The following is a 26,386-nucleotide window of genomic DNA, read 5'->3' on the forward strand; positions in this document are numbered from 1 at the left end:
TCAAGGGCAAGAGACTTTGCCACTAAATAGGATGATATCATTCTTCCTGATGACGAACAAGAATGGGTGGTCAGCTCTGAACACTGTGGAGTCGGGAAGCTGCTTCTCTACAATGTTGTTCTCTGTGGCAGCAGTGGCCTCCGTGCCCTCCTCGGTAACCTCTATGAATGATTTGTGCATTAGCTTAGATATATAGAGACGACCCCCTGAAGCGATTCCAGAGAGGTCAGCACTGGACTCATCAAAAATATCGTTCAGCCCTAGGCTTCTCAGGTAGTGTTTCAACTCATAATTCTTTTCTATCTTGAACTGAGGAAGAAACACCTCCACATACTTAGAGGTCATTTTTCTTGGATCAGTCCAGTCCATGAGATTCTGAAAGTTCAGTTTTTTTTCAACCTGTAGGAATAATTAAAATATAATTTAGAATCATCTGGCTAGCAAAAGGTGAAATAATAATGGCAAAGAAAAATAGTTTTCCATAATTACACCCGCCTTGATATTGTTACTTTAAGTATAGGAATGAGACCTAGCAGAAAGGGAGTCTGGAAAGGAAGAATGATTTAGATGGATAATTCAAGCACTTTCTAACAAATCACATACTTAATTTCTCTGCTATAACAAAGCGTGACTTGTGTCCACTCTAAGGCATCCCTGTTCTTTACCCAACTGTGAATATACAGAATTAGGGTAGAATATGGATGGGTAAAATAATGTGAAAGTTATAGATGAGCAGAAGAAAAAAGAGCTAAACAGTCACTTAACGTTTTCCAACCCCTTTCCTTTTATGAAAAACAGAAAATAATGTCTGCACAGTCTAAAGAAGTGAACCAGTGGAAAACAAGGGACCCAAAGGCTCATAGACCCACTACTGGGAGTGTGGGTAATTCAATGTCCCCGAGCAGAATCACCCACAGCGAGTCCTGGATCCAGAGGGACTCTCCTGTTCAACAGGTGAGATGGCCAAAGCTCGAGATGATGTAGGGAGATATGCCCCAGAGGCACAGACAGCAGCCCTAGCTACACAGCTGGGAGCCTGCATCCCCCTCGAACACCTCTGCGGTTACAAATGATTCACGGATTGAATTCATCAATCTCAAACACCGACAATTGATTATTGATTCTTTCAGATTTAGAATGGAAAGTTACTTCATGAACATTGGCTAGACATCTTAATATATGAACATTTTTTCTCAAATTCAGAGTCACTGGACTTCATAACACACCTTTTCACATATTTTAAACTTTACATGTTTATATCAAAGACACTAAATTTATACAGTTGAATATAGTCCATTTGAATTTTGTCCGTGTAAATTTTCCCATTTGTGGCTAATCTTTAATAACTTTTTATTCCGAGTTAAAATTTTTTCTCACAGCCTAGTGCAGTGCCAACTTCCTCACCACTATCTGTTTATGTAGAAACATGTATTTAAGATTACACAGTATGCAAATTTATACTAATCTAATGCATACATTATTAGGTAAATCTGATAGAGACAAAACTTCAGACAATAAGTACAAGAACAAATCTGTGTTTTGCGCTATCTCTTGTTTCATCTGAGGTACTTTTCTATTAGTACAGATTATTTTAAAGTAAAATGACTTACATGTGCTAAAGTGTGATTGGTGTGAAGATTATTGAGTTCATTATTGATTTAATATGAGTACCCAAATTTTATTGTCACAATTTAGATTTAACCATTGCAAGTTTTTGATATTTCTCTTGCAGTTCCTGTGTAAAAAGGCTATTAAAATAAAAAAATTAAATCAGGTATGGTGGTACCCATCCATAATCCTAGTACTTAGGAGGTTGAGAAAGGAAAATTTCAGGTTCAAGGCCAACCTTCCAGTACTTAGAGATAGGAAGATGTCAGGTTCAAGAACAGCCTCAGCAACATAGCAAAATCCTCAGCAATTTAGTGACACCCTGCTTCAAAAATAAAAAATAAAATGGGACTGATGGTGTAGCTGGGATATATAATGGTCATAGGTTCCATATCTGCTACCAAAGAAAGATGAAAATTTAATAAAAATCATTACAATTATTTAGTAGCCTCCTTCTGTGTAGAAACTAAATCTACAAAATTTTAAAGTTATATTTTTGAACAATAGGAAAAAGACCAATAAAAATAATGGCTCTAAGTAGTGAAATCATCAATATCTTATATTCTTTATACTCTCCAATTATTCTACAATAAGCATTTATCATTTTCCCAGATCAAAACATAATAAATATATAAAATTACATTTGTAACTTTTTAATATAGTTGATATGTGTGTGAATACATATGCATAGATATTTATATATATTTAGCTATTAGACATATTAACTAAATTCCATGAGCCTCCTTTCACTTTCTCAGATGGTTGCTGTAAAAATTAAATGAGATAATACAAATGAAATGCAGAGCACATGGCCTGGAATGTAATAGGTGCTCAATAAATTGTGTCTATTATTCCTTTTTATTGGGAGAACAGAGAAGGAAGGATGTGACCAGCCCAGGAAGGTCACACTCAAAGACCCAGTTCAGGAGAAGTAAAAGAGGAAGAGGTACTCAAAGATCTAAGATATAGTGCCAGGATCTAAGATACAGTGGTAGCACTTGCACTTCACTGGTCTACTGCTTCCTACCAGAGACATAGCAGCACAGACTGAGACTGTGTACATTTTAATTCTCAATAGCTCAGGATCCCATTATATCATGCCTACTGAAGATGTTTGACTAAGCAAAATTTCAATAACACATAAAAGTTTTTCATGGATAAACTTTAAGAAGATCCAAACACATGTGTGTTGGACTCCATATATGAGACTTGTGAGAGTTCTAACTTTACAATGTATTCTAAACTAAGATAATTTAATCTCAATGTCTGTAAGGAGGTCTTCTTGCACATCGATAGGCATTCCTTACACATTAGTTAACAAGTGGCTAAATATCTAATATTCTGAAAGCCTAAAATCTTGAAGTTGATGGATAAACGCTCAATCAAGAGCCAACTATGGTGGTGTGTGCCTGTAATTGCAGTATTTGGGAAGCTGAGACAAGAAGATTGTGGGTTCAAGGCCAATCTCAACAATTTAGAAAGGCTCCCCACAACTTAGAGAGATTCTATTTCAAAATAAAATGAGGTTGGAGAGGTAACTCAGAAGCAGAATGTCCTTGACCTCCATCCCCAGTACCTCAAAAAATAAAAATAAAAACTGCACATAATCAAGAGCATCCTAAAAGTCTTCCTTTTCCCCAGTAGTGGAAGTGACAGTAGGAACTTACGTGGGACAGGTCAACTTCAGGCAGCAGAATGTACATGCTAATGCCGCCATGATATCTGAGCTGAAGGACCTGCATGGGCGGATCCTGAATAGAGGACAAGTTGAACTTCCTTTCTTGGTGCATCATGGCGACCACTTTCCTTGAACACTGAGAGACAAGTCACAAAAACTTATTTAGAATCCCACTTCATCCTGCTAATTGACCAAGTACATACGAAAACATTTTCCTTGATTAATCAATGCTGGAGATTTTGTCTGACGTGGCCAATTACATGTTTCATGAGTGCATATTTATAATAACAAGGTTGTTACATAACATTATTTTAAAAAATAAAACTTTTTTAGAAGCAAAGCAAAATAAAACCCAATCCAAGAGACAAGATGTTTTTCTTCTCGTTTGGAAGAGAGCCAATCAATGAAATTCTACTGCAGAAGGCCACTGTGTGTTCAGAGAAAATTCAAAAGAAAGAACAGGTCAATTTTCTCTTTCTTTTATTTAAATCTTTCTTTAATTACAATGTACCAACAAAGGTATTAAAATAATTATGATTAAAATGTTCAAAATTAATGAAATGCCATCTGGATTTCAAAACTCATCTTATTACTGAAACTATAACAGCTACTAAGTATTAAAGTACTAAGAACAACAACTTTTCTTCAAAATGCATTGGAGGTTCTAGGAGGTTCCCTGGGAAGCAAAAACTCACTTCCAAAACTTGTTCTCCCCAGTTACTGGACTTCTAATAATAACCAATATCCTTCATATTGCAATTACACAGATTATATCTAAGACAGAGCTGTTTCTTATGAAAATGTGTTACATTTTATCATTTTGTCATATACAATTTTTGAAATATTGCTGTGCCCAGCTCTTTCTTCCATGGAGACACCTATGTCATGAACCTTGACTTAGGACTTTCAGGTGGGGACACACAACAAGACCTGCCTGAAGTCTGTGCACACAGCAAGAGGCAAGCCAGCATAGCTGGGCCTAGTGTGCAATATAGTCCAAGGCTTACTCTATGCTCATGTCTCTTTTTTCCCCCCAGACTTACTCTGCCTGCAGATACAACAACCTAAGACACCTTTTATTCCTATCTCCTGACTCATGCAATAGCTCTCAGCTATCCATGTCTAAAACTCATTCAGCCCTCAGCACTTACATGTCTGAAATTTCTAGAGATGGGCAAATGTAGAAAGAATATTTCCATACATGAAAAAATATTAAGATATACCACTTGAAAAATAAAACTAAGTTCTAGAGTTAAATCTGAATTTCTCTGCTTCAACACAAAAGGCTGAGTGGTTGCGAGGAATTTGTGTCAGCTAATCAAAGCACTTTATTTTGTAATGTCCGAGGAGGGCAAGGTCCACGGTGGTTAACTTAACTCAGCAACACAGCTTCTGAAACTAGGTAGGGACACGACATCGTATGTCTGGTTCCAAGGGTTTTGATGTTTCTACATTACTAAGACTATCACAAACACATTAGAGTAGAAAAAAAGCAACCAAGAATATATGTTTTATCAAGCTTGGTAATAAGATGTTATAAATTTTTTTAAGTACTAAATAAGGAAATGAAGTATATTCAGAAATTATAACTTTGCTAAATATAACTTTTTCTCTTAGAAAAAGAGGTATCCCTGCCTTAGCTTAGAAAAATGAATCTAATTGTAGGTCCTGCAGTTAAAAATCACACACAAAAAATAACAGATATATCATTGTCATGTTTTCTTTATATAGGATTCCAATTAAAATATCTTCAAACAAATGTATACATTGCTGCTTCTTTCAATTTTGAATGTATCTTAGGAAATATAAACTTATGGGATTGATCTCTTTGGTTGTGTTTCATGGCCTGCATTAGCATTGCTTTATAAAACAAATAGTCCAGCCGGGCGTGGTGGCACACGCTTGTAATCCCCGCGCTTGGGAGGTGGAGACAGGAGGATCGCACAGGTTCGAAGCCAGAGCGCTGGCTTAAGAGACCCTGTTTCCAAAAATTAAAAAAAGGCATAAAATAGGTCTGGGAGTGTAGCCCGGAGGTAGAAGGGCTTCCAGGAACCCCAGTACCACCAAAAAATAATAAAAAAAACTACTCCTACAGTATTGGTAATGCAGAAAAAATAGGGAAAGATATGATAAGCCCACCATTTGCGTATGTGAGTACCATGGTTTCCAGCAGAGGAGTATCAATGGAGAAAAGCCTCCTAAATCTTGTAGGAGATATACAGACCTTGGGAGACCTGAAACTGCAGCTTATGGTTTCACTCTTGGTGAAGGCCGATTCCCACTTGCCTTTGAAGTACACGGCATTCACCAGCACCATAACAGCGGACGAGCTGATGCTTCCATCGTCCAACACCTTCTTTATTTTGCCTTTTGAATAATAATTTGAGGGGGAAAATGTCAATTTCAAAACATGTTTGCAAAGACCACTCAAGGGCATGATGTTGTTTTCTTACCAGATAATAATTACACCAATATTGATGATATTCGTGATAACAAATAAGCAACTAACGTGTCTGGCAATTTCTCAACTCCTTATGTGCAGTTTTTTGGTTTAATGCTCATAAATCTCTATAAGGTAGGCACTTTTAATGTTGGCTTCCTGTTGGAGAAACTGGGGCACAGATAGATTAAATAACGTAGATAAAGTCACAGGACAAGAGAGCGATGGCAATAGGATTTCTACCCAGGAAAAAATTCTCTGCTCATAGCACCACACCACCTTCACTGCACTGACTGGGCCATCACTGATTATGGCAGCATTCCAAGTATAATTTTAACTCCCTTCCACTGAAAGGACTAATTATCTCCTTCATTCCACATTAAGGAGACTTTTTCCAATTCCTGGGTACTTGAATTGCAACCACAAAAGCCATAGCCCATGCCGTCATTGGGCTCACAATCTAACACCGGGGATTTAACACCCACAAAAGCAGTAGTGACACACCAGTAGTGTAGAGATGTGATCACTGTGCTACGGGGGTGGGGAGATTAGGGAAAGCTATCTGTGAAGTGGGCTTTCTGCTTGAGCTGAGGCCAATTTAAGAGGCAAGGAGAGCTTCCATAAAGAAGGGACAGTCTGTTCAAGGTATGGAAGTCCAGAGGACCAAAGTGTATTTGGAGAAACCGTAACTCATAGGTTGGAAAGGTTGCAGACAAGGCCAAGATGATGAATAGCCTTGGCTGGTAAGAACTTGGTATTATCCTGAGGTCGATGGAAGTAACTGTTCAGATTTGACTGAAAGAAAAGGAGGGACATGTCATAGTGGATCAGATTCAAATAGATGGCCATGGTTTGTGTAGAGGAGGGAGAAGTAAGATCTGGGTGGGTTGTTTAGAACATTGGCAAAAATTTCAAGTTCTTTACCCAAATAAATATTGAGTACATATTCTTATTGAAATGATAATTATTCAGAGATTTGCATTAAAAAGGAAGAGGAGAGAAATAACTGGGCCAAATGGAAAAAGATACTAGTAATCCGATGCCTTTAAATATTTAATACTAGATAGCATCCCATTCAGTAGAAAGCCCAGGCTTCAATCCCCAATTGACAAAGGAGAATCCCATTTATTAGTTATACAATAACATTTACTGGCCACTCAGATACTATCAGTCACAATTAGTCACTTTCTCTTGAATATTAAATGCTGTATTTGAAACTTGCAATGACTAAAGATCAAAGTGACTCTGACTACTAATATAATGATAAATTAACAGAAAGAAAATCGAGGTATTGCATTTTTATTCCCAGGAGTATTGCCAAATGTTGGCCTTTTAAATTTTTTTTTAGTGGTGCATTGTAGTCACACATTTTAACAGGGTACAAGATAGGAGAGGTATACATGCACACATCATTCATTTGTCTTTTTGCCCAATCACCAGCTTTTAAGAGTGTAGTTACATGTCTCAAATACCCGAGGTGAAGCCAGACTCAATAATTTTATATATAATGTTGAGAACAGAAATCAAGGCCAGCCCTTGAGTAAAGAAATAACTATTCACTTTGGAACCAGTTGACTTACAAAACAAAGGATGAACATAGTTCCTCTTTAAAAAAATTTTGTGAGTGTATGTGGTAATGGGATCTGAACCCAGAGAAGTTATACATTGAGCTACACACCCAGCCCTTTTCATTTTTTAATTTTGAAACAGGATTGTATTAAGTTACCATGTGCTCCCCTGAACCCTGTAATTCTCCTGTCTCAGAATCCCAAATACTGGTATTACATGTGTGAACTACCATGACTGGCCCCTATTTGCTTTGAATAAACCAGAACATTGACTAGAATTTAGTTTTTATTGTGAAAGAATCTTACTAATAAAGAATAAATAACTTTTTTTTTCTGGAAGGAATTACCTTTGACAAATACATTATTTTAAAAATGAAGAGGATTTTAGAAGGAAAAAATAAGCTATATTTGTTAGAAAAAGCAATATCATGAAAATACATTTCTTGAATGTTATAACTTTATTAATAAAGTTTGAATAATATTCAAACTAAGAAGGATGAAAATATAATATAAAAATTAACCCAACCTAACAATATGAATTGATCAGTAGAACGAAATATTATGATATATTATTGAAAATAATGTCCTACAAAGCCAGCCGCACTGGCTTCAGAGACCCCGTTTCCCAAAAAAATTATAAAAAATATAGGTCTGGGAGTGTATCCCGGAGGTAGAAAGGTAGAAGGGTTTCCAGGAATCCCAGTACCACCACCAAAAAAAAAAAAAAAAAGACAATAATGTCCCAATCTGGGCATGGTGATACACACTTGTAATCCCAGTACTTGAGAAGCTAAGACAGGGGAATTACATGTTTAAGGCCAACCTCCACAACTTAACAAGGCCCTTAGTAAGGCCCTGCTTTTTAAAAAATATTTACACATACAAAAACAAAATAAGGCTCAGAAATAGAGTGTACCTGGATTCAATACCCAGTTCCATGGGATAAAAATCACTTCCAGTAAAAAAAAAAAAAATCTAAGTTTTCGCCCTCTAACTAGGGAGTGTTGTTGTTGATTTTAATTCAGAAAATTAATTCTGATTGTCACTAATTTATAAAATTGTCAAATGTTTTTATCTCGCAGAGTCATTTCTTAATCAAAAGAAGATTCTATGGAACATGCAATTTCTGAAAAGTACAAAGCAACTTTAAACAAAAGCAATCGTGAGTTTGGATCAGTAAGAGCCATTCCCTTTTGTTCAAAAACCTCCAGCTTTAAAGTCATCAGTTCTTAATATTAGCAGATCACTGACAAAACATGCAAAACATAGAGCGTTATACTTACCACGTGTCTCGTTTTCAATCCATTTATTAATATTGGATCTGGTCTCGTCCACGTCATTTGTGAAGTCAACTCGCTCCACTTTGGCATTGTACAGTGACTGAGCACATTCAATGTAGCTCTGTAATTAGGAAAACGGATCTTACATTTATAAATTACCACCAACTAAACACATAAGAAATCCACTAACTCTTGTCTACCTGTAGGCTATAACCCTAAACCTGTGTGTAATTTTCATGCAATAGAGTCCTTTTCATCTACAGACTCATCCAGCTATACACACACCCATCCATCGACTCAGACACTGGTTAGAAAGAATAGTTTTAAGAGTCATTCCACAGTCTAGAGACGTTGTTAGTGCAAGTTGTAAGAAACTTAAATGGCAATAAAGAAAGTTTACAACAGTTTACAAGAACTCGACCCCAACTTGTGGGTTTGATATTGTAAAGGGCCACAGCAAGAGACTTCACCACTAATATTAGCACTAACCAGTCTTACCTGAGGCCATAATCTGCTCATCAATTCTTTCCCTTGCCCTTCACTGATTCCCTCCTCTAGTCTCCGCTCATTGTCTCAATGCATTAATTAGATCCCTTAAACCCTCCTGCATTTAGGACTGTCAGCGAATGATGTCATATTTTATACATTTCTGGGGTCACACTCATTCCAGATGACTTTATCCGTCTCTGAAAAAGAAAGGTCTCTTTCCAAGGAAAATACTTTACCATTAATATTATCTGTGATGATTAATATTATGTGTAAAGTTGACTGGGCGATAGGATACCTAGACAATCAGCCAAACATATTTCTGGGTATATCTGTGAGGATAGTTTTAGATAAGATTAATAACTGAATCAGCAGATTGAATAAATTTTCTCCACCAAATGTGTGTGGGTGGGCCTCATCAATAAATTGAAGACCTGAACAGAACCAGGATGCTGAGTAAGGGAATATCCTACTGTCCCTGCTCAGGCTGGAACATCAGCCTTTCTCCAGCCTTTGGACTCCAGTTGAAACATGGCTCTTCTAAAGTCTGAGGTTTATGAGCCTTTGAATTAGAACAATATCTCAGTCTTTCAGTATCTCCAGCTTTGCTGGCCGTATATCTCAGGATTTCTCAATCTCCGTATTCATACAACCAAAGATTTTTTTACATATCTTTATCTCTGTATATACATTTTGCCATTTCTGTTCTTCTGAAGAAACCTGACTAAAGCATCAGCTCTTCTCATCTCCAGAATTATGACCCATTATTTTTTCCTTGAATTTCTTTCCTGCTTTAGTTTCACCTTCTCTAGTATCTTGTTTTCTAAGACCAACACGCTTCCCAGATTCTCCATATCCAAAATGTACTAACAGAATATTCTTCTCTTCATTTCTGTGAGTTTGTAAATATTTTTAGTTGTTTTTATTTTATTATTTTATTTTTGTGTTACTGGGGGTTGAGCAGCCCAGAGGCATTCTACCTCTAAGCTACACCCAGCCCTATTTTATTTTATATTTTAAAATTGAAATAGGGTTTTGTTAGGATAATGAGAGTCTCACTAATTGCTGAGGTTATCCTTGAACCTTCATTCCTCCTGTCTCAGCCTCCCAACTACTGGGATTAGAGGTGTGTGCCACCATGCTTGGTTTAAGTTTTTATTTTTATTTATTTTTTAATTATTTTTCTAAAATGTTTTATTGGTGCATTGTAGCCACACATCTTAATCGATTACAAGATGGTAGAGGCATAAATGCACATATCACCCAATTAGCCCTTCACAGTTCCTAACCCGTTCCCTTCCCTCTTTCCCCTTCTCATGTGTGGCTTAGTGACTGACTGATATGTTTGTGAATGTACATCATGCACATTAGGGACTTTCCCTCTCCCCTCCCATTCCCCTCGGTGAGGTCATCTTATTTGCTCATCTATAGTTTCTTCTTTGTCTAGAGTTCCTCCTGTGAATGGATTACAAAGCTATGCTTCCACAATGGATTTTTTTCTCAGCCATAAAGCAGAAAAAATTATGTCATTTACAAAAATTGATGGAACTGAGCAACAGTATGATAAGTGGGATTAATTAGTCACAAAAAGTAAGAAATCCAAAGTTCTCCTTAGTATGAGCTAGTGAGAAAATGGGTTGTGTGAAGTATATATATATTTTTTTTTAATTATTTTTCTAAAATGTTTTATTGCTGCATTGTAGTCACACATCTTAATAGATTACAAGATGGTAGAGACATAAATGCACACATCACCCAATTACCCCTTCACAATACTTTATATACTATATATACTACATATATAGTATATATAATATACTATATATTATATATAGTATAATATACTATATATAGTATAATATACTATATATAGTATAATATACTATATATATACATATATATATATATATATATATATATATATATATATGTTTATTTATTTGGTGGTACTGGGGTTCCTGTAAACCCTTCTAAATCTGGGCTACACTCCAAGACACCTATTTTTTATATTTTTATTTGGATATAGTGTCTTTTAAGCCAGCAAGTCTGGCTTCGAACCTGCGCGATCCTCCTGTCTCCGCCTCCCAAGTGCGGGGATTACAAGTATGCACCACCACGCCTGACTGAAGTTTTTATTTTTAAAAGTAGAAATTAGACCTAGCAATTTTCCATAGAGTTACTATGAGGGTTAGGGAAAAGAGAAGTAAAAAATAACCTGATATTCAATGAGTCACTTTGTTTTGTTTGTTTTGTTTTGTTTGGTGGTACTGGGGTTCCTGGAAGCCCTCCGGGCTACACTCCCAGACCTATTTTTATATTTTTATTTGGAAACAGGGTCTCTTAAGCCAGTGAGGCTGGCTTCGAACCTGCGCGATCCTCCTGTCTTCGCCTCCCAAGTGCGGGGATTACAAGCGTGCGCCACCACACCCGGCTAATGAGTCACTTATTAAAAGAGAACAAGAAAGAGGTCTGGGGTCAGCAAACATGGTGTCCTGCGGATTCTATGGATGCTCATGTGAGAAGTTACGTTAGACAGACAAAGAGTTGAGCATGGTATTGAGGCATAATGGAAGACTCGTCATGTGGCTTTGAAAAGCTGAAGAAATATGAAAGACAATCTCCAGAAATTATTAGATCACTTCATCTTGTATGAGAAGACAGGCTGGAATAGGAGATGAAAAACTCAAATCCCTAAGGAAAATTAACAATTTAAATAACGGTGGGAGGAATAATGGTAAACAGAGGACATCAAAATAAATCAACCAGAGCAGAAGGTAGACATGTTGGAGAAATCAACACTATGGAAACCATGGGACAGAAATTCCAAAGAAATCACCAGTGTTGACCATGCGGGCTTGGCCACAACTAAGACCAGCTAGAGTGAGGGAACACAGTGTCAAAATGGCAATTCAGACTTTTAGGGCATTTGATGAGTATCTTTTAGTAGACCCTGCAGAATTGCCGGAGAATTCCGTGGCATTGATCTGGATTTGGCTAATTATCTAGGGAAGAAAGGTTATGAGTAAGACAGTGGTTAGGAAATGAGAATCTTGAAAAACAATGAATATGTTGAGAGAAAGTCGAGAGGCCAAGAGCTTGAATAACTCAAAACAGATGAAGAATAAGCAGGGCGGGCATGAAGGAACAAGAAACAAGGATTCTGTGAACACAGAATGGAAATCTACAATGTGCAATAGTTCTGGCTGTTGATGAGTTTCATAGTATAGTTTTCCTCTCTTACTAAAACAGTTTGGGGAGCGGGTCAGAAAACTGTCAGGAGGCAAGTAGAGTAGAGCATCCACTAGGGCAGTGCTCCTAATCCACAGGAACATTGACATTTACCAAATGGGGGAAGAATTGAGGGGAATATGGAATGACATTTACAGAAATCAGACCCAAGGCATACTTCGTATAGATCAGGAAAAGACAGAGAAGTATCCAGGTTGGTAGCTGGGTCATCAACAGTTCCATACATTTTGTAAAGACTTTTATTATTATCAATTCTAATCAATTTATCCATATTCAAATATGAGTAAAAAGAGCATTACAAACCAGGATATAAATATCCTGGAGATGATCTAGCTTTATGTTGATTTCTTTTTTTCAGAGGTTATTATTTTATTTTTGGTGCTTTTATTGGTACATTATAATCTCACTTCAATGCTTAAGAAGTTATTAATTCGTTACATTTAAAAGCAAAAGTCATGGCTGGGTATAGCGGCACATGCTTGTAATCTCAGTACATGGGAGGCTGAGACAGGAGGATCACATGTTTGAAGCCAGTCTGGACAACGTAGTGAAGCCGTCACAACTTAGTAAGATTCTGTTTCTAAATAAGAAATAAAATCAGGCTGAGAGTTTAGCTCAGAGGTAGAATGCCTCTGGGTTCAATCCCCAGTGCCACAAAAAATAAAATAAATAAGCGCAAAAGTCATTTTAAAAATAACTAGCTATATTTACAAATGTCTGGAGGACAGAAGGGCAATGTCTCCATCCTCCATGTTCTTGATCAGATCTTACCTTGGCTGTGCTTCTGACCATATTTCATTTTATACACAATGAGTGTCAGAAAAAAAAAGAACATGGAAATATGCTCTAAATAGTAACAAAAGAGATAGATCAACTCTTAGTTCAAATGCGTTAGCAATAGTCAGGCTACAGGATTTTGCATGAGAACAGAGAAATCAAATGTAATGGACACATATGATGGACTCTGGAAAACCTGTACAGAAATCTTTGGGGAAGACTTGACAACAAAAAGTGCTCTAATGCTTTGTAATCGGCAATGTGCCAAAGGATTTGGGAGTGGTGCCGGGGATGGGCAAAGAATTTGAGTAGGTGACAGACTGAGAGAAAAAATAATGGTTGGGTGGAACAGAGAGCGCTGACAAAGATGCAGGTGAAGATTAGCCCAGCAATGTCACCGAGGCAGAGTTTTATAGATAGATGCCTGAGGAATTGAGAACAAGCCCAGAGAAATATGGGCAATGTGTCTGCTTAATAGTCCTGACCAGGTAATCAGCCTCCGCTGGTCACAGCAATGACAGTTCCAAGGCAAGGGTTGGCCATGGGAGCTTGGGAGCACATTCCAGGCCTCACTGGTCTTTGGGTAGGTACGATACCATGATGAATGCACTGATAACCAACACCATGCAAAAATACTGAAAATTCACCTGCTGACCACACTTCCCACCTCTGTGTGGGGCCTGAACTTCTCCTCTGCTAATGGCTGGTGGTATCTGGCTATATTTCCCATGAGGGGTTTGTTTATAAACAACATCATTAAAAAGATAAGGCACCAACTGCTGCATGCATGTATGACACTAGCACCATGAACTACCGTATGATGTGGAAACTATCACACATCAATAAAAGCAGAAAAAGAGCAGGGCATGGTGGCACACGCTTGTTATCTCAGTGCTTAGGAGGCTGAGATGTAAGTACAAGGACAGGCTCAGCAAGTGGTAAGACTCATCAACCTAGTAAGATCCTGTTTCAAAATTAAAAATAAAGCCGGGCGTGGTGGCACACGCTTGTAATCCCCGCGCTTGGGAGGCGGAGACAGGAGGATCGCGCAGGTTCAAAGCCAGCTGTGCTGGATTAAGAGACTCTGTTTCCAAAAAATAAAAAAATAGGTCTGGGAGTGTGGCCCGGAGGTAGAAGGGCTTCCAGGAACCCCAGTACCAGCAAAAAAAAATAAAAATAAAAATAAAATAGGGAGGTGTATCTTGGGGGTAGAATGTTCCTGGGTTCAACACACACACACACACACACACACACACACACACACACACACACACACTGTAAAAAGAGAAAGGATAACTAGTGGAAGAAGAAATGAAAAGCAAACCTGATAAAAAAGGAGGTGAAGAGAGAAAGCTCACACCTGGGATGCCAAATTGTCTCAATAGACTGGATCTCAAAGAAAACACTGATAGACATTTTCCTCTGGGGCTGGGGACTGCTCCCTGCCTCCAACAACAGCTCAGCCTCATGGCTAATGGGGAAGTTTCCTTCTGTTTGGGAAAACATCCGTCTTGGTGGCTCTTGATATAGGGTGAAAACTTGAACTTTGAAAACAGTGATGGTATTTTGAAGACACTTGGTATAATTAATAATATAAAGAAGACAATTACTTGTGTGTGTGTGTGTGTGTGTGTGTGTGTGTGTGTGTGTGTGTGTATCTGTGTGTGTGTGTTACTAAGGATTGAACCAGGAGTATTTTATCTTCACACCACACTCTCAGAACTTTTTTCTAATTTTATTTTGAAACAGGACCTCACTAGGTGCTAAGAATATCACTATGTTGTGGAGGTTGGTCTCAGAACTGAGATCTTCCTGTCTCACCTACCAAGTACTGGGATAACAAGCAAGTGCCACCACACCCAGATAGAAAAGGCTCAGCAGAAAGTCACATGCATTTTTTCACATAATGAATTGAACAAGATTCCGGTACAGAATGGAAATCACTTTCTAAGACAAGCAGTTTCACCTACCTTACGAATTTCAAACACTCTTTCTGCAAAAAGACCATTGGCAATGCTGAGTTCATAATCCTTGTGGGATGCGTTTATCTCAGAGAGAACTCTACTCAGTTGAGACTGGAATCCCGACTATTTAAAAAAAGATGTATAAAAAGTTATTCTTACACTTCAAGGGTATCCATAATCTCTTATGAATTCATCAAGTCATGGGTTTATTTAACATTTAAGTTTTATCTATTTTACACATAAAACATTTTACAATATGTAGAGCATCTGTAAAAGAATAAAAAAGACACTATTAAAGTAGCAATGCCATATATATATCCAGTATCTTACCTTTTCTTATAATAATGTTTGTGATCAAATTAAATAACTTACTGTTGTAAAAAGCCTAGAATAAAATTATTAATACAAAACAATGAATTTGCCAAATATGTATACCAAGTAATTGATTTTATCAATGTAAGATGGCTATGAATAAAAAAGGAGAAAAACATATCATTTAGTTCCATGTTTATCTTACTAAAATATTGCCAATACACAAGTAAGATATTGGTAAATTAATAATTAAAAATTAAGTTGTCAAATTTTTATTTGAAATGTCTATGATCCTAGGAGTTTGAAACATGTTTTTTTTTGTTCAAAAGAATACAGAACATATTAAAATAAGTTGCTGAGGCTAGCTTCAAACCTATGATCCTCCTATCCCAACCTCCCAAATATTGAGATTAGAGGCATGCGCCACCACGCCCAGCCACATCATATTCTTGCATGCATGCACACTCATGTGTATGAGTGTGCATGTGTGTGTGTGTGTGTGTGTGTGTGTGTGTGTGTGTGTGTTACTGGAGATTGAACCCAGGGGTGTTCTGGTGTTCTACCTCTTAGCCACACCTCACACCTATGTATTTTTAATTTTGAAATAGGTTTTTGCTAAGTTGCCAAAGCTGACCTTGAACTTCTGATTATCCTGTCTCAGTCTCCCAAGTACTGGGAATATAGGGATATACCATTGTGTCTGGCTCACATTTTGTTTTCTTAAAAGAACAAATTGTTTTACCTGATTATTGGAAGAGTTTCCACGTCTTGAAATGGAGTTAAAATAAAGTGTCTGCAAAGAAGACACAAAGAGAATAGTTATCACAGATTTCTAGAAAAAGAGTTAACAAGTGCTCTAAAAAATAAAAATATTTTCCATCTAATTGTCGTTCAATGTTTGTTCACTGAGTCCTGGAGCTCATTCTCCCCAGAACTCAAATAAACACCAGTGTGCCAAAAAGGAGAGAAATACAGTCTGGTTTCATTTTTGTTACATTTTCTTCCTTTTTTCACATTTTGACTTCTCTTGGGAAGCCAAGAGAAGGATTTTGGAATTTGTATTAATTGACATAAATTATATGGGGATATTGCTTCCACAAAGGCATGTTTTTCTGGTGGCCAGTCTACAGACTGACCATGTTAATGTTGCACTGCACAACCCTACGCTGACTAAAACATGCATTTAAACAATTAAACTCAACATTTATCAAGATAGCCAAAAGAGAAGCTACAACAATCCTCACTCCCACAACAAACCTCAAGATACCTGCGGATCATTTTATGATCCATGAAATAATTCTGCTTCTGTTTTAAGTAACCTGAAAGCTCTCATTTTAGCATTTGAGCCAATAAAAATTTAAGCCGATGAACATCAATTCACAGCTTCGTTTGACATTTATTTGAGTTTTACCTATTAAATTTCCTCCACACCTGCTTTTGTTGCTGTTTTTAATAATTATGGAATCATGGAACCCATCAGCATTTCCCATCGATTATTAGCTCTAAATTTCTTGATATTTCATCTTATAAAATAGCATTCACTTTTACTTTATTGTCCTAAAACATGGTGCCATTAACATTTGAGCACTAATTTTTTTCTCCTTTCCCTTTCTTTCAACCCCTTATCTTACAGGTGTCTTAACAGAGAGAATCTTCAAGTTATTAATGCAAAATTCAACATTATGTGCCTGTGTGCCTTTTGTGTGTGTGTGAACCTGGGGTTCCTGGAAGCCCTTTTACCTCCAGGCTACACTCCCAGACCTATTTCATATTTTTTTATTTATCTGGAAAAAGGGTCTCTTAAGCCAGCGCGGCTGGCTTGGAACCTGCGTGATCCTCCTGTCTCCGCCTCCCAAGCGCAGGGATTACAAGCGTGCGCCACCATGCCTGGCTGTGTGCCTTATTTTATCCAATAGATTTCTTCAAGCACAGAAACTCAGGTTTGCACTAACCTTTTTGTCTTATTCTGTATATGTATACTCTGTCTTATACAAAGGAGGCAGGAAACAAATTCAGTTCAAGCATCCTTTGTATTAACCAAATTTTAAAACTATAATTTATTTCCAAGACATATTTTTAACTAAGAAAAGACCATTTTAGTCTTATAGAGGATTTCTTATGCTGATGTGCACATAATAATGGTTATGGAATAACCTTCCCAAAGCTAACTTTTTTTTTTTTAAATAAAACCCACTATCATTGCTGCCACCTGTCCTCTGGGTTACTGTGAATCTTAAAGTCACATTTTGGTGCCTTCTGACAAAAGAATAGAACTTTTCAGACTCTAGAGCCTCTTTTCCTTTAGTTCAAAAATGTGTTTAAAAAAAAAAAAGGCTGTTGAGTAAAGGGGATCATCCTCTGGGGATAAATCTCTCTTGTACTGAAAATGTTTTAATGTCTTGATAGTCCACCAGCCCCTTTTTCTCACCAGTCCCTTTCAATTCAGTGACTGAAATAAATTTTAAATTTTAGAATCATTGCTCCCGAATTCCCAAAGCACAGTGCACTTTATCTTTCAAGGGGAAAAAGATTGATATTCTCGCTTAGGAGAGGTCCTAAGCCATCATCTTTATGTGCCCTCGTGGCAGCCATGGCATCAGCTCCTGGGGCTGGAACTTCCTGAAGATGCCAGCATTATCAAGAGAAGAATAGAAAGATGTCATGTTTTCTTTCCTTTGTGAAATCTAGAGAGAAACGGGGAAACACCAAAAGACTTTGGAAAAATGAGGAGAGATACCAGTAGAATAGTGGAAGACAATTTGAGGAGGGAGGTGGGGAGAGGAAAGGGGAGACTTGATGAAGGAATCAGTTCAAATAAGTCTAGGTATATTTGTGAAGCTGTCAGTTCTGATTTCAGTACTGTCAAGAGGGAGGAAGACCAAACAGCAGGGTCAGAATCGCAGGGAAACACACCGAGTGCTATGTGCATGGGTGTTTCTATCACACTAAAACTCAATATGATACGTGGTTACAATGAGCCAATAAAAGCATATTTTTAAATGAACATGAAAATGTAGTTGATTAAAAATAACTATGTGCACTCAAAATGACAGTCTTTTTTTTTAAAAGAAAATGTCAGAGAAGTAAGTTATCAGCCAGTCTCTTATAAATTTATATTAAGGGTTAATATTCACAACAATAAGGGTTAGAAACGATTTTCCTAGTTGCCATTGAAAAGGATGTGGAATAGTCACAATATACTGACATCTCAAAACACGAGATGGTCTTAGGAAGGATTGAGTGTGAAGCTTGAGAATTATTCTCTGAGGCCACAGTCACCCAGCTCACTTTTTCCTAGATTCCAGAAAAAGAATGGAGTGGATTTTGGGAGGGGTCAACAATCTCATTCCCACCCAGGATTTATTTATTGTTTTTGTTTATTTTTCTTCCTTTTTCTTTGCTCTAGACAATAAATAATGCTGGTTATTGTTGATGGTGGTTGTGGTGGTACTGGGAATTGAACCCACAGCATTATATCTCTGAACCACACCCCAACTCTATTTTGTTTGTTACTGTAGTACTGGGGATTGAACCCAGAGTCATTCTGCCTCTGAGCTACATCTCCAACCCTACTTTGTTTTAATCAGAGTCTCAGTAAGTTGTAGATGGCCTCATGAGGTTGCTGAGGCTGGCCGAGAACCTCCGTGCAATGTTCCTTTTTCAGCTTCCCAAATATTGGGATTTCAGGCATACACCATGGATCCCAGTACATTTTTTTATTTTGAAACAGGGTCTCGCTAAGTTGCTAAGGCTGGCCTCAAACCTGTGATCTGTCTGATGTTGGCTTTAAACTAAATCAGCTCAGACATATCCAACAATTACGAGAGAGGTGAAGACCAAAAAGCAGGAGGAAGTATTTGTCTTCCCTCACAAGTCCCAGAACAGAGTCTTCAGCGATCTCAAACTTCCAGCAAGATGGATATGGTTACAGATACCTCAGTTCACAAATCACAAAGAGAATAGCTCTTACAGGTGGGTAAAAAGTGGTCAAACCTCTCGCCTGCATTTCATCGCTAAACAAGAAAGTACCTGATGAATTACAAAATTAACAAATTGATGAGGTTTTATCTGAATTACTTTGATTTAATTGCCTAAGTATTGATTTCCTTTTGTATTTGATCTGAGTTTTTCCCAGGACCTAATATCTATGAAATCTTAAACACAAATGGTTGCTCTACTAAGAAGTAATAAAAATGTATACAATGTACATATGGGAACCCGTTATGGAGCTATTGAGGTGAAATGAAGCCTGTGCTCCCCATCCCTAGGTGAAATGAAGCCTGTGCTCCCCATCCCTACGTGAAATGAAGCCTGTGCTCCCCATCCCTACGTGAAATGAAGCCTGTGCTCCCCATCCCTAGCATGCGTAGACAATCAACATTCAGTGGGTAGCGTGGCCTCATTTCACTTCTTTTCCTCTAAGCCACTGTTATAAAGGGTTAAGGAGATGCCTGGCAATGATAGATTTGTTCTACTATCTCAGTTTGTGACTTCTGGAATCTCCATTGTGTTTTCTGTTAAAAGATGCAGCTATGCTTGAAGGGGTCATGTGTTCTATATTTAACCATGCCTCTAATTAGAGAAGGTAGACTAGTGGTAGGAAGGGCTACTCTGACACTGAGTAAAGAAATTTTTTATGAGTATTTAATTAAATCAGTCAATGTCACCATCAGGGTTTCTGTAGGGCTTTCAGTCTCGGGATTCCTAATTAATAGCACCATCTTACTGACTAGGAGAAAGTGGAACAGCCCAGAAGGAGGTGTGAAAACATACAGAGTAAGTTTTACATTACTTACAAAGTAATGATTGTCAACCTTAGTCTTATAAGGGTACAGAGAATTGGAACCTGTTTCCCAATTGTTCCTTCCTCTTAATCTGGAATAATAACCTGAGATGGACTGAGAGAGATGGAAAAGTCAACCAGACAAACCTGATATGAAAATTAGTTATATAAAATTCACAAGCAAGGTCTCTGCAATCATCAGGATGGCAGTCTAGAGTTCTCTATCAACCTGGGGTCATTTATCCTCTAGTTCTGTGCTGCCCTGGGCATGAAAAACACCAGCCTCTTTCCTCTTTTTTTTTCCTTGGCCAAATACATGGATTTTAAATGCTTTAAAAAGTATGGTAGCTGTCTGCTCCAAACTGAAAGATATAATGAATTTAGACTTAGAAATGCCAGGGTACCCTGGGTCTTTCAACAATCTTGCCTCCCTTTTATGGTGACTGTGACTCCCACAGAGTTGTAGATTAAGAGTAACACTACCATGACCGATGGTGAATGATGATACTACCACATATTCATGGGTGGTAAATACCAACTAACAACTCAAAGGGCTTTTTAATTACAACTTATCAGGGACCTGGACAAGGACCTTCCCCTTTCACATTCTATGGGATTGTTTATTTTTGCTATAGCTAGGGAGGAAATTAAAACAAGAATCTGTATAACTTGGGCTGTGTCTTTATCATCGTTTTATTCTCCTGGATCTGTGACATCTCTGTTAGAAAATAAACGAAGTCTCCTCTAGATGCTCCCAAAATGAAAAGGGAAAGTTGCTAATGGAATCTGCTGCTGTCAATCATCTCAGCTTAAGAAGAAAAGGGGGAGAAGTAGTGTCTGACGTGTGTCCACTGACCTTGGCCTTGAGTGGGCCTTCGTGCCTTTTATTTTCTAAAATGAGAGATCAAGAATAAGAAAGTCTAGGTTTCTGATCTTTGAAACAATTCACAGAAAAAAGTTGAAGGCTGAGAACAAATTGGAAATTATATTTAATTATTATATAATATTGTTGAATACACTATAAACATGTATAAACTATAATTTATAACATATAGTTTGACTAATGTATGTTCTTCAGAGTTTTAAATCTATCCTTTATTACCTTGTTAAGAAAAAAGAACCTAATAATTAATGTGAAGTCTAGCAAGGAGAAAGATATCCCTTTTGCCAAAATTTATCCAAAGGCAGATTCCTACTTTTGAAACTTGTTCTGAATCTCTGTTTTTCGAAAGGTCACCTAAAGCATAAGGCTACCATTAGATAAATTGTTATATCAGAAACTATGGATGAAAATGAAAAACAAATACCACGATGAAGTGTCAAGACTCAACATCATTTTTATGTTAATTTTTGGCACCTAGGCAGTATGATAAAATTATATGCATTTTCAAAGGATATTCCTCTTAACTTCTTGAAAAAAGCTGTAAGAATGATACTTATTTAATACCATTCTTTATTTTTACTAATTTTACTCTCTTATATTAATTGTTTTTTTTTAATATTTCTTATTGGCTTTTACAAAGCTGAAATAGCACAATATTGAAGGAATACATACCTGGTTTATCTAAACATTTATAAGAACTTGTAGATTAAGAATAACACTACCATGACCAATGATGAATAATGATACTACCACCTATTCATGGGTGGTAAATACCAACTAACTCAAAAGGCTTTCATTCCCAGACCTATTTTACACTTTTTATTTGGAAACAGGGTCTCTTGAGCCAGCGAGGCTGGCTTCGAACCTGCACGATCCTCCTGTCTCTGCCTCCCAAGCGCGGAGATTACAAGCATGCACTACTACCCCCGGCCTCAAACGGCTTTTTAATCACAAGTTCTCTTTATTTTTTTCCATCAGATTCCTTGGTGCTTCTACTTGAAATACTCGGAATCCTGTTTCTTCATATCCCCTCATGTTTTTATGTAAAGAAATTAAAGTTTTTTTTTTCCTCAATAACTGGCTAATAAATTCAGATGAAAACAAAAAAGAAAATTATGTATCTATACAATGTAAGCATTTTAGTGTATTTGGATTTAGTGTTAAAAAGACAGAGAGAGAAAGAGAGAATGAATCATCTGTTTCCCTTTGGGCTTCTACCCTATGTATTCATTCCAAGTCATAAAACTGATTTCTTCTTACCGAGTAGTATAATTAAAATACATATTATAATGATTATTTTTAATGTCTTTGGTAAAAACTCATTATGTCTTAGAAATTTCAAATTTATACAACTTTTAGATAACACCGTGATGGAAACACATGAGTTAGGGAGAATATAAATGTGGCATAAGGTATATCAATAAAAATGTTATGTGACAGAGAAGAGCAAGATTTTCCAAAAAAGGAGTAAATAAAGATTTTACACTTAGAATGAAAAAAAGAAAGAACAATAATACTAGAGCTAAATTTTAAAAAGAGGCTCAACATACGACCTTACAAATAAGGTCAAAAAATTTGTTTGGCTTTTCACCCAAATGACAAACATTAACTGGTACATTAACTCCACTAAGACCTCTGGGAAGATGGCGGCCAAGGGAAGCCGTAGGTATCAGTCCTGCTGACACCCGATCCCCATCGCCTTACAAACAGCGTTCTTACAAGAGCAAGAACACACCATAACTTTAAAAAGAACACGATAAGTAAAAGACAGCCGGAGAAAAAAGCTAGAAGACTGATCAGAGAGAAAAAAACAAAAACCCTCCCGCCTTGCAGCCGAGGGCGCTGCAGCGGTGCCATCTTGCCATACTACATGAAGTCCCTTGAACCTTAAGCATGCTGATTCTTTACTTTATCCGGTAAATAAGCCAGAAATTCTTAAAGTTTAGCTGAAGCCTTAGATGAGCCAAGAAAATTCAAGATAAGATGTTGGGTCTGAAAGCTAAGATATTTTAAGATTATTGGGAATGATAGTTTTTAAAATGACAAGTTTATTTAAAGGAATTTTTATTTCTCCAACTGTAATAATTTTAGCATTAGGAAAAAAAAGTATCGACAGTACACAGTAAAGATTAAAGGAGATACAGTTAAGGAAGCCATAAATTATAACTAAATTGATCAAGCCTAGATAGAACTAAACTATAAATACGTGGCCCATCATGTTAAATGTCGAATGTTGAAATGAAAACCTAATTGGTACAGGAGTGAAGCTGAGAATTCTTTTCCAAAGGAACATTTTTCAAAGGACTAAAATTTTATACGCAATTGATTTTGTGACTAGAATTGGCATTTCTTCCTCCTGAATGATCTTATAGGAGGTTACATGAGCGGTAAACAAGTTACCTCACCTGGCTCTCAAAAAATATTATATATTTTTGTTAATGAATGGCTTCATTTTTATTAGCTGCTGAATTTTTTCAAACACTTTATATTTTTGTCAATATTAAATTTTAAAATAACTAAAGTTTTACAATAATGTACTTTGAGCTGCATTTTAGTTTGATGGCTTCAGGGCAGTGATTCTCAACTAGGGGTTGATTTTATCTTCAGGGGAATTCATGAAAATATCTGAAAATGTTCTGGTTGTAATAACTTAGGCAGGGAGAGGTGCTGATAAATAGCTTGGGAGAGACCAGGGATGCTTCTAAAATTCTCATTCTGTGATGCACAGTGCCTCACAACAAAAAATTATCTAGTCCAAAATGTCAGTAGTGCCGAGGCTCAGAAACCCTACTTTAGAAGATCATTCTGAGTTTGAATCGCAGTTCTGACATCTGTCAGCACATGGTTGGCACGGCAACCCCTCCATCAAGTCAAGATAATAAACGCCACTTCGGTGTGTTTTGAGGAGTATCAAATAAGATTATATTTGTTGAACTTATCCCAGAGGCTGGCACTGATGACTTTCTTAGCAGCTGGTTGTTACTACCATCTCCTAAAAGTGAGGTGGTCTGTTGACTGGGTGGTAAACCCCACTGGCTCTTAAGTATATAAATATCAGTACTAGACTCAGTAGTATTTGCTCCATAGCAATAGACTCACTGAGCTATGCAAAGAAAGAAAAGAAGCATACTAGTTTAAATCATGTATACAAGTAATCTTCCACAAGTCCTAAGGTATAGCAGGTTACACAAGGACCAGCTTCTTTTAGCACCTACTCCTGAACTAAAATAGTGGGTAGAATCAGGGGCAGAAAAAGATGAACTCAAGATGTCTGCATAGAGCCTAGACACGGTGCTGCTGAACTACTGAATTTCCACTGTAATTTTCAGACAGAAGAAAGGGAAACGTTGACCATTCCATGTCCCTATAAAGCACAGCACAGAGCTATATTCAAGGGTGTATAAATAAATACTTTATGAAGGTGGTCATGAAGGTGGTGTTGGTGATGACTATTCAGGTCAGCTTCTATTATCTGGTACATCATTTGTGTCCAGGTAACCAGTGTATACACTAGGACATCATTGATAGCTCTTTCTGGCTCATCTCTATCACTCGTGTCTATCCAGGCAATGATTTTCAAACTTTAGTGTCCATCTAAAGAGCTTATCAAAACCCATATTTCTGACCCCACACCCATAGTTTCTGACTCAGGAGATCTGTGTGGAGCCTAAGCATCTATATTTCTGACAAGCTCTCCAGGTGATGCAGATGCTGCTGGTCTGGGGCGGGGATTGGGAGATGCTTTGAAAACCACTGAACTAAGAAGAGAACACAGGACTGCACATTTCAGTGTTTTGGTGGTGCTAAGGATTGAACACAGAGCCTGGCATATGCTAAGCAAGCACTTTACCATTAAGCTACTCTCCCATCCTAGAGCTAGGAGAATTCTTGCTGCCTCCCACCTTCAAAACACATGTTGTGACTCAGTGGTATAGTGATTTCCCGGCATGGTCAAGGCCCTAAGTTCAATACCCAGCTCTGGGGGGAGAGAGGGGAAAGGCCATAAGGTGTGTGTGCTATCTTCACACCTGGAGAGGCAGTCCTGAAGATAGGGCTCCTGTTGTTCTCAGGATGCCCACTCCACAGAAACAGGAAGCTTTATAGTGAAATGTTCTCTTGGGAGAAAGCATTTGCCACAATGATTCACTGGGAAAACAGAGACTGACCTTATCAATTTGATGGGCACAGTCTCCTCGAGCGCCCAGACGGACCAGGCTCAGGGCAGTGAAGATGCTCAGAAAGGACAGGAACACATTTTCATTTCCTTGGCTGCTATCCATCTCCCTGAATAGGTCGAAGCCAAATTCTGCATTTGCTGCAGCAAGGGAGGCCATTGTGAGACCGAGTGCAGCCTAGGAGACAGTGGAAAATATTAAATTAATTCAGGGCACATTTTCCATTAATATTAAGGTTTTTATGGACCTTTGTGACTGAAATTCAAAGATTCAGATATCTCATGGGAAGAAATATGGTATGAGAGAAAAACAGAATCCAAGGAGGGAGATATGTGTAGTCTGGAAAAAGAAATATTCTGGAATTACCATTGTGTTAACTCAGTTGCAGTCACATGCCTTCTGAAATTACTAATGAGATTATACTAAGTGTTTCAGTTTTTTATCAAATGGGACCTTGAAATTAGCAAATACCTATTCTAGCAGTCATCATGCAATGAATTGAATTTAAGTGATAATTTATTCTATCCTAAAAGAAAAAAATTTAGACTTTCCCAGAATGCGCATTCCTGAGGATCTCATCCTCTGAACGTTGGAATTCCAAGCTCAGAGAACATCACTGAGACAGGGGATCATAAGCAATGATTTCTTAGGGTCAAATCCAGCTATGTTCAATTTTTTATGAGTCCGATTCCTCTGTTACACCCCCAGTGCCATAAGGAGAGAAAATCATTCACATCCCGTCATCTTTTATTCCAACAAAGAATATCTACATTCTTCTCAACATTATCCAGGGATGGGTATGTAGTTCAGTGATATTGTACTTGGCTAGCATGTGAAGTACCGATAATAATCATACATTAATAAAAATTCTTCAGAAAAATCTTAAATTGGTTTTATATCTAATTCTATTGATCCCAGATTATGAGCAATGACAGCTGTCGTTGATGCTATAGAAAAGACTTGTAGCAAAGTAGAGAGGAAAAAAAAATTGGGGGTGGATGATGGGAGTTGATGGGGGCACAGTAAATGATACCGGTCGTGCTGAAGAGCTCAAAAACTTGTTAGGGACTTAATTCATCTTTTAGGCTGAAAAAAAAATCAGTATTGCTTCTAGATATAAAAAATAAGCTCAAAACTAACAAATATACAATTAAATGTATGAAAATGAAATATACAATGATTT

General features: G+C 37.4%; 1 protein-coding gene across 2 annotated transcripts; it reads right to left on the reverse strand.

Annotated features, from left to right (window-relative positions):
- On the reverse strand, positions 1-25,377 carry SERPINB7 (serpin family B member 7; the record flags this gene model as incomplete). Of its 2 annotated transcripts, XM_080714573.1 has the most annotated exons (7): positions 1-399; positions 3,276-3,422; positions 5,511-5,653; positions 8,578-8,695; positions 15,057-15,173; positions 16,105-16,155; positions 25,195-25,377. In XM_080714573.1, the coding sequence occupies 7 exons, from the start codon at positions 25,360-25,362 to the stop codon at positions 1-3; spliced, it is 1,143 nt and encodes a 380-aa protein (XP_080570699.1). The 2 variants fall into 2 exon arrangements, with proteins under 2 accessions (XP_080570699.1, XP_080570698.1); XM_080714572.1 differs by lacking the exon at positions 16,105-16,155 and having other exon boundaries at positions 25,195-25,362.
- Between the last annotated feature and the right edge of the window lie 1,009 nt (positions 25,378-26,386).

The sequence above is a fragment of the Muscardinus avellanarius genome (genome assembly GCF_963383645.1).
Source record: "Muscardinus avellanarius genome assembly, chromosome: 17".
NCBI classification, from domain to species: domain Eukaryota; kingdom Metazoa; phylum Chordata; class Mammalia; order Rodentia; family Gliridae; genus Muscardinus; species Muscardinus avellanarius.